General features: G+C 36.5%; 1 protein-coding gene across 1 annotated transcript; it reads right to left on the reverse strand.

Moving 5' to 3' along the window:
- Positions 1-737: 737 nt before the first annotated feature.
- Positions 738-2,876, reverse strand: LOC111881893 (receptor-like protein EIX2). The gene has a single exon (XM_023878282.1). It carries the CDS (start codon positions 2,874-2,876, stop codon positions 738-740), a length of 2,139 nt encoding a protein of 712 aa, XP_023734050.1.
- Between the last annotated feature and the right edge of the window lie 7,306 nt (positions 2,877-10,182).

A 10,182-nucleotide genomic window follows, 5' to 3' on the forward strand; every position in this document is an offset into this window, starting at 1 on the left:
GACACATGGTATTTTAAACTAAAGCACAAAGAATCCTATTTTACTTCTAATACATATCTTTCGGCATATAAAAGGAATCAAATACTCAAAGCATCCTAAACCAACCAAAACTCTAATTTTGACAGATTAACTAACTTCTTTATCATGTAGAATGTTGTAATACATCAAAAATAAAAGTAAGCTGCTATATATTTCTAGCATTTAAACTGGCAATCAACTTTCCTAATTCAGAATTCGACATTGCCCGGCCATTGATGTCTTTCCTGGTAAGAACATTGTTACGACCCAATCTGGTAGGTTTGGTCAAGTCTATGAAAGGCGCAACAGGAATAATTTAGAATAGGATAATTATTTTTTAAATTCTGTCTTTATTTTTTATAGGATTGCATTGCTTGCTGTTTGACTTATTTTAGGATTATTGTTTAGCAGGACACTATAAATGGTGCTGCATAGATTTTGTTTGGATTATCTAATAAAAAAGAAGCCCTGTGGCGTTTTAGGAGTTTCCTGTGGCTCGAATAGCAGGCTAAGTTCTTGGGTTTACCTGGGAACGTATTAAAAATAGAAAACACAACCTACTTTCACCATTTTATTAGTTAACCTACTGATTTTTTTTTTTTTTTTTTTTTGTGTGTGTGTCAATTTAGTAACTGGCTTCTTCGGCATGCCTGCTTGTTTTTGGGACATTCAAGTCCTGTTGCAGTGGTTTAATCTTATATCTTAATGCAGATTTTGATTCAATTTAGTAACTGGCTTCTTCCAAAGAATCTGTTTTCACCCAAATCCAGCAAAGCCAAACTTGTGCAATTTGCCAGAGTTTTCGGAAGTTCACCATGGAAACTGTTGTTATTTAAAGCTAACCATTGTAGCGAAGAACCAAGATTGCCAAGAGAGCTTGGAATGACACCCGAGAGCCTGTTGGAACTTAATATCACAACTTGCAGCTTTCTGAGATTTCCAAGGCAATCTAGAAAAGTCCCAGATAGCATATTTCTAGAAAGATCGAGATAATATAAATTTGTAACATTACACAATGAATCTGGAATCGATCCGTAGAAGAGGTTGTTCTGAAGAAACAACGAACACGTCTCTATAGAGCAAACTGGTATTGTTTGGTTAGATGGAAGGTTTGTCAATGGACCTTTGAGAAAGTTATGGGAGAGATCCAGAACAGTCATGACAGGGAGGTCATTAAGCCAATCTGGAAGTGGTCCTGAAATGCTAGTATTGGAAAGGATTAGGGTGTCAAGACTTGTTTGTGCTCGAATCCAACGTGGAAATTCTGATTCAATTTTACAAGATCCAAGCTTAAGTGATTCTATCCGAAAAGGAGGCTTCCAATCAGGTGAAATCTTGAAGCTCAATCTATAGTTTGAGGTTACATGGAGGAGTTTTAACATCGATGTATTTGAGAAATGAGCTTCAGTGACTACACCAGATAAAGAATTTTCGGATATGCCAAGAACTCTAAGTTCGGAAAGTTTTCCAATGCTAGGAAAAGGCCCTCGCAAAAAGTTATTGCGTAAATCTAGAAGCTGAAGTTTTGAGAGGTTTCCAAGCGATAATGGAAGTGCAGACAACCAATTGTAAGAGAGATGCATGAATTCTAGATTCGATAGTTGTCCTAGTGATAATGGTATCGTCCCCTTTAACAGGTTCCAAGATAAATCAAGATTTTGTAACAACAGCAGGTTTCCGATAGACGTAGGAACCAAACCTGTTAACTTGTTCGAAGCAAGATATAAATCCTGTAAACTTGTTAAATTTCCTAGTGCTTCCGGGATGGTTCCTGTTAACTGGTTCCATCCAAGATTCAATTCTCTCAAGGCCGTAAGCCTTCCTAGTGATTTCGGAATTTCACCACCAAACTTGTTGTCATTTAGATTCAGTGTCTCCAGAGAAAATTGGGCACATTCTCCATTGCTTGCTGGCACCGTGAATCCCCCTTCCATAGAATTCTCTGAAAGATCCAACCGCTTTAACTGACAGAGTCTCCAGACCCTTGTATCTTCAATACCCTTAAAATTATTTCGCCGAAGCTTGAGATCGACAATCTCTTTGAAGACCGGAATTGAAGAATTGAGGGCATTGGATGAAAGATCAAGAACTCGTAAAGACGTCAAGTTTTGTAAAAACAGAGGGAATTCACCTTGGAATGAATTGGAACTAAGATCAAGTTTTTGAATGGTGGAAAGGGTAAGATTCGAATAAAGATGTGTGCGATGGAAATGAGAATTAGAAAGATCACAACCAGACAAGCGTAACTCTAGTAAAGTAGGAATCATATACAGCAATACTTTGTCAAAATTTGGAGCTTTAACAATACTCACTCTGCTTAGATCAAGATACGTGAGTGATAAAAGATTTGAAAACCATGTGAAATCATCCACAACTAGCAGTTTCATGTCACCAAGATCAAGAACACGCAAATTCAACAGATTTCCAATAAAATGAGGCACCACACCTGAAAATCCTGCAGAATGAAGTATTAGGTTCCTGAGTTGTGTTAGCGATCCTATGAACTCAGGAATTGGACTACCACCAAAATGTATCCCACTCAAATCCATGTAACTCAGATGAGTCAACTTGGCCAAACACGGATTCAATTCTTTTGCCTTTAACTTTTGAAAAGATTTCATAAAAAATGACCGATCAGCTTCGAGGTCAAGCCTAGTGACATGTCTGGTTGCATTATCGCAGCCGACCCCTTGCCAGTGGCAGCAGTTGTTTCCATTCCAAGATGATAGTTGACCATAAGGGTCTGATAAATTACTGCGTTTGAATTGGAGAAGAGCTTCCCTCTCATGCTCGAAGCAACCTGAAGTGAGGTTTGTGTTTGCAAAAGTGAAGAGAAAGAAAAGCCATAACTTCCTCATGATTGTGTAATGTTGTTTGTTCACGAAGATACCATTGACGTGGTCAATATTTATAGATATATGGGTATTCCATGCACACATGCAACAGGGTCCGTAATATTCAAAATTTGCTTTTTGCCTAAAGCTTCCACTAAACCTTATCGCGTCAAAAACGCCTTATCTTTAAAAAGTATACTTTATAGTTTATATCAATCATACATTACATCTTTTTTTTTTTTTTTCTGGAATAATCTTAAGAGACTTAAAAAAACTGTAAAGGGTGGGAACAATATATATTCAAGCGTGTACGTCATATAACCAATTAATTAGTAATAATTAATAATTAACAAACTACAAATCTTAATTAACAATCCTCATAAACATATTAACTATTAACAATCTATGATTAGACATATTAAAATATATATATATATATATATATATATATATATATATATATATATATATATATATATATATATATATATAGGGTTAGGTTCATGTGAGATAGCCTAATTTTGTGAGACCGTGAGACGCATTTTTTTTTAGTTAATTCAAGTTCCGAAAAAAATATTTAAAAAAAGATTTTTTTGATTTTCCCATTTATTTTGCATTTCAAAATTATTTTTTAGAATATGTACAGTGTAATATTCTATTAGAATATTTCATGTATTTTTCAAAAAAAAAAAAAAATTTATTTTATTTTATTTTTTATTTTTTTTAGTTAATTCAAGTTCTGAAAATAATATTTAAAAAAAGAATTTTTAGATTTTTCCATTTATTTTGCATTTTAAAATTATTTTTTTAGAATATGTCAGTTTAATAGAATATTTCACGTATTTAAAAAAAAAAAAAACGGGATTTTTTTTTTAATTTTTTTAGTTAATTCAAGTTCCGAAAATAATATTTAAATTTTTTTTTGGATTTTTCCATTTATTTTACATTTTAAAATTATTTTTAGATTTGGTCGCACGGTTTCACAAAATTAGAATGGTCTCAAACGAACCTGAACATATATATATATATATATATATATATATATATATATATATATATATATATATATATATATATATATATATATATATATACACCTCAAATTTTAAACCAAACTAATTAAAGATTAACCAAAAGAGTTCTTACATGGGCTTATGCCCTCCGTTCACATTGCTTTCTAATGAAAAAGAGACAAGAGATTAACTTTTATGGTAATTGTGGACCTCTAGATTTTCCAAACATGGTCCACTAACTAAACTTAAATAGATATAGTCTAGTATTTTATATGGAACAATGGGCCTTTATTGTTAGAAAAATGACAAAACTATATAATTGGTCCTTGTGGTTTGTAGTTCTTTTGGGCTTTAGTCCAATTACTGAAAAGTTTCAATGAATGGTCCATTCGAGCATGTTTCTTTGTGGATTCGGTCCATATCTGTAAGTCCCCAAAATTAAGGATCCAATTTAGTAATCAATGAAGTTAATTGATATTAGATTTAGATTTAGAAGAAGAAGAAATTGAATCAAGCATGCACACATTTATATCATATAAATGTCAGGTACATCTTGGGAAAAACACACACATACGTCACTGATTTCTAGCCAAAAAGTACAGACTGACACACCTCAGATGCTATAAATAGTACTCCTCCTACCAGCACAAGAGTGTGCGGCCGCACACACACATGTGTGGCAGCACACATTACATGACTATAAACAAAACACTGCAAAATGACACAATTAACTATACAAAATGATGCCTGGCTCAAACCACAAATTATGTTCTTTCAGTCTCCCCCTTGGTTTGAGACTAGCATAGACTTGTCATCATTCCTTTGGCTCCTCAGCAGGCTTCTCAAACAGCCTCAGATCTGATCTCCCCATTGAATCCATCCATAATCTTCCATTTATGATTGTAGCTACCATTGTAGTGTATTCTTTAGCGGCAGCTTCCATTACTTCTTTTCTGCAGATTATCTGGTGACGAGCCAGAGTCCGTATGTCCCTTTCTCGAAAACGAAGAAGATCTTTTGCATTGATCAGCCTCAAACCACGTTCTTGATCCTTGAATTTGATGGCAGCAGTTGCAGTTTCGTCATCGTATGCCCAAAATTCCATATTGTCAAGATATCCCTCCTGGAAATGCTGAGGGATTGGAATTTCTTTTTGCTTCTTTGTAGCAGGCCATAATATAATCTCCATAGGTTCGCCTGTTTCTGGGTCGATAACATCCTTATCCTTTCGATAAATGGCTTTGGCAGTCTTCATGCTGGGAAAATTTTCTTTGACCTGCCTATCAAGGAATCTCTTAAAGTTTGATGCACTTGGATCTTGCGAGGGATTGTGAAAGGGAACTCTAGATAATTCTGCTAGATCAGTCTTAGTCCAAGAATTGAAATCATGGGTGCTTTTGTAACATTCAGATATTCCTGAGTTTCGCTTCACCACCCACAAATTCGTTTCTGGATCAAAAGCCCACATACGGATACTAGATCTGTCATCATACTTATCGCCAAACTTTCTCTTTTTCAAATCTGTTATAGTCAGGGCAGGTTCTTTTGCTTTGCGATTTTCATTTGAATTTTTCATAAACAAAAATCCTTCGCGTTGGTTTGCAGTCACAACTCTTTTGCCCTGTTTAATTGTGATTCTAGCTCTGCTTCCTTCTGGTTCTTTTTCAAATCTGTCGACAACGGTAGTTGTTCTTGGAGCAGGTGGATCAACAGGAAGATTATCAGTTGCAGGAGGTGATTGAGCAGAAGGAGGATCAACTACTCCATGAGGCTGTTGGAAGAGGGCTTTAACTTTTTCACCAAAGCATCATACAATACGTTTTTGAGATTAAAATAACTGGCTAGAACTGATCCAAGACTCGTTTGTAAAACTTTGATTTGTTTGGTCTTTTCTTCATCCTTTGCCCTGAGTTCAAAGATATATGCAGAAAGTTGATCCATTTGAATTGATTTTTCAATGAGCTGTTGGCGGAGAACTCCAACTTCCTCTCGAAGATCAGATGAAGAGAATTTGTCATCATCTGTCCGACCCTCATTAAATGATATTCCTTTCCCTCGTGAAGAGGTTGGACTTGATTGAGCCAAATGTCTTACAAGTCTGATAGAAGCTTCATCTAGAGAAGGTCGAGTTGGAAAATATTCTGGAACATAAGAGGATCCACCAGTCTCGAACATTGTGCTTGGACCTTCATTAGTCTGCTTCGGAGGAGAGTGAGCAAAGGTTGTAGTGATTGTTGAGGTAACTTGAGGAGCACTTTTTACAGCGGGAATCTCCAGACTTTCAAGAGATTGACTTGTTGTTAAGGAAGTCTGAGAAGTCTGAGGTACCGATAAGTCGGAAATGATTGGAGCTGATGTAGAGACAAGTGACACAGAGGGAGGAATCTCTGATGTCACATCCCCTTGGCTTGTTGTGACCTCCAAGGGCTTTGAGGCGGAGAGTAGAATTTTGAGAGAATCTTCTTCAACTCTAGTCTTGGTTGCAAGAGAAACAACTTCATTGACTTTATTTGCACGGCTGTTGGTGATACCGAGAAAAGGATCAAAGTCTTTATCATTGAGATCAAACTCTATGTTAGTTGGAATGTCATCATTGATTCCAGTAAAGTCGAATTCATTCAAAAACTCTACGCCATCATAAATATCATCGTCATCATCACCTCGAGAAGACTTTGAATCATTTGTTTTCTGATAATCATGTTCATCAGCTACACATGCTTTGGGAGAGTGATGAATCTCCTCCACTTCAGGCTCGGAGGGAGAGTGATGAATATCTTCATTTTCCATTGGCATTGATTGTTCTTCCGATTCGTCTCTATCATCTTCTTTAAAGATTCCAAATTTTATCAATGGAAACTTTCCTTCAAAAAAAAATTTCCCACCTCTCTTCTGTTTCATTAGCCCAAAAGCACTTGGACCAATGGATTTAAAATCCAAGACATCATTTCCTCTCTGCAGCTCGGCGTGATTCAAGTTGAGGATGATTTGTAGAAATCTTGGATACATCCAGAATTTGTCTCTTTTGTTCCCTTCAAGATTCAGGATCATTTCATTCAGAATGAATTTTGAGAAATTAAACTCAAAACCTACAGCCAATGCTGCAATGGCACCAGTGTTAGCAAGAGAGATCTCGTTAGCTCCAGATCTCCTGCCGGAAATACAGCTCATGAACACATGAGCCAAATACTTCCAACACGGAGGAAGCAACTTCTTGATTGTAGGGGGAAATGTTCCCTCATAACCCATATGCTCCAAGACATCCTGAGTCTGATGAAGATCGATCTCCATGGTATACTCAGGTTTGTCTGATATTTGAAGGGATTCTCTTATGATGCTCTCCGTTACTTGAATTTTCTTTTCTTCAATTGTTGCTTCAACAAATTTGTCACCCTGACCATTTTTCCTTACGACAACATTTCTCCAAAATTCTTTGATCAAACACTGGTAGATAGCAGGACTTGTTGTTAAGACATGAACCAAACATGATTTCTTCAATCCATCCACAATGAATTTCATGTCTCTATGGGCTGCAGGAGGGTCTTCAAGAAAAATAGCAGAATTATGAGCTTTAGCAAATTCCTAGTCTCCCATTTTAATCTAAAAGTAAACACATGAAAAATTAGGGCAACAAGAAAATGTTCAGCTGCACATTCACAAAATCATGCAACCTCACATGGTCAGCCGCACACGGTTGTGTGGTAGCACACGGTCATCCGCACACGCTTGTGTGGCAGCACACGGTCAGCCGCACACTCATGTGTGCGGCCGCACACGTGAGCATACACAGTGTGCGGTTACTCAAATAAACATTTTTATTAAAATCAAATAGCAAACCATGGATAAATTTTTGAAAAATGATGAAAAATCCAGCCGCATTCATAAGAATTACCGAGTACGAGTTTGTTTTTACTGAAACTTGAAGGAAATTTCCAAAGAAACTGAGAGAGAAAATATGTGTGTGCGGTTGAGGCAACAGTAAATGACGGTGAAAAAGCCTCACCGCACACACGCTATATATATTCACAGAATTTACACATTCTCCCCCTTGTCTTTTAAACATTTATTCCAAAACCCCTTTCTGCACACAATTTTCTTAACAAATTGTTTTGAGGATTAATAATTTTTTAATTTCTAAGATTTTAAAAAATAAAATAATAAAAAATAAAAAATAAAAATAAAATTTTAAACATTTATTAATCGACAAGAATCAATTCAAACCTTTATAAATTCCTTTAAACTGTTGAGGATTAGGGATCAAAGTTTTTAGACGACCGTTATCTGCTTGTCGGTACCTTTCATATTCACATCTTTGTCTGGTTGATTGTCGGTATTGTTGTCCACTTAAACACGAAAAATTGTGACAAAATTAGGACATACTATAAGTGACAAGACAATGTGATCCTAAGTTCCTAGATATTATATCTGATCCTAAGTTTCTAGATACTATATCTTAAGGACCATTAGCTGACGACGACCAGGGATATTGTTGTCCACCTAAATTGAGCAGCGAGATCTATAGACAATCTGTATGTGTTCAATTTTAAGTGTACTAGAACGTGTTTCCCGCTTCCTGATATGCCCCATCCATCAAGAACTTCCAGAGTACTCCTTACACCGGGTGAGCAGACAACCATTCAGAGAGAGAAGAGATACAGAATTCTTCAGAGGGGTTGAGAATAAGAAGGTTGCATATGTTGTGTACCAGGTCGGATTAGAAGTCGCGCAAAGGAGACAACATATGGCTAACAGATAAGAAGTTTTTCACACATTTCACACATTATATATATATATATATATATATATATATATATATATATATATATATATAGCTTGCAGAGAAATAGACTTGCATATGTTGTGTACCAGGTCGGATTAGAGATCGCGCAAAGGAGACAACATATGACTAACAGAGGGAAAGAAAGAAAATGATATTCTACAGACCTAATTTATCGGAATTTACCAGTCGCCCCATCCAACCGGAATTAAGGACAGAATCCGCACATCGAGGAAAAGTAAAACCACGGTTCCAAGTACGTGTTCAATTAATGTGACGAGTAGATTCCCATATATATCTCCCTGCTCAACCTATCCGAGCGTCGTATTATCAGGCTAAACGGAACTATCTAGGTCAAAATTTGTCAAGTCATTTGATTTCCTAAGTTCAATTCTGCCTAGTCATGTCCATTTAGAATCTTTCGTGCCTACCGTCACATCAAACTAGAGCATAGACCCTTCAACTTCGGGTACGTTACACAGACTCAGGTTGCCTCTTATCACATTATCATATCACTTCCCAAATTATGTCCCTCAAACACAATCTATAACCAGCATAATTTTATTTTCTAATATTTTGGATTTTCTCTTTTTTAATGTTTTTGGTTTTTCTCCCCCTAAATTTGTGCATAAATGAAATGCACAAATTTATTTTTAAAAAAAATTAATCCTCAAAACGAATCATTTTTAGAAAATTAACCAACACATCGAATCGAGCTTTGTTAAAAGGCTAGGTGAACAGATCTGCTACATTATTATCAGAGCGGACCTGTTCTAGCCGAATAAGCAAACGTTCATAACATTCTCGAATAAAATGAATTTTGATGTCGATGTGCTTGGTTTTTTAGTGCAAGACCGGGTATTTGGCAATTTGAATCGCAACCTCATTGTCACAAAAAATAGGGGTTTCTTGAAAATTCAAACCGTAGTCCAACAATTGATGTTGGATCCAGATGACTTGAGAACAACAAGCAGATGCAGCAACATATTCTGCTTCTGCTGTTGAGGTTGAGACTGTGTGCTGCTTCTTGCATTGCCATGACACCAATCTATCTCCCAGAAATTGACATCCTCCTGAAGTCGATTTTCTATCAAGCTCACACCCGCCATAATTGCTGTCTGCAAAAGCATAGAGATCAAATTCGGGATTTTTCGGATACCAAAGACCCAGTTTTGGGCACCCTTTGAGATACCGAAAAATCCTTTTAACAGCAATTAAATGAGAGAGTTTAGGATTAGCCTGGTAGCGAGCACATTGACAGACCGCAAACATGACGTCTGGGCGACTAGCAGTAAGATACATGAGTGATCCGATCATTGATCGATAATGAGTTTGATCTACGGGTTCACCCTCAAGATCAGGAGTCAGAAGAGGCCGTTCCGCCATGGGAGTAAGAGCAGGTTTTGCGTCTTGAAACCCGAACTTCTCCAGTGCATCTTCCACATATTTTGCTTGATGAATAAGGATTCCGGTTGAAGATTGTTGGACCTGAAGCCCCAAAAACGTGGTCATTTCCCCAAGTGAACTCATCTCAAAACGCTTC

This window comes from Lactuca sativa, chromosome 5 (genome assembly GCF_002870075.4).
Source record: "Lactuca sativa cultivar Salinas chromosome 5, Lsat_Salinas_v11, whole genome shotgun sequence".
Taxonomy (NCBI): Eukaryota; Viridiplantae; Streptophyta; class Magnoliopsida; order Asterales; family Asteraceae; genus Lactuca; species Lactuca sativa.

What these genes read in the sequence shown, in the direction of transcription:
- LOC111881893 (XM_023878282.1), bottom strand. Translation starts at nt 2,876, where the DNA reads ATGAGGAAGTTATGGCTTTTCTTTCTCTTCACTTTTGCAAACACAAAC.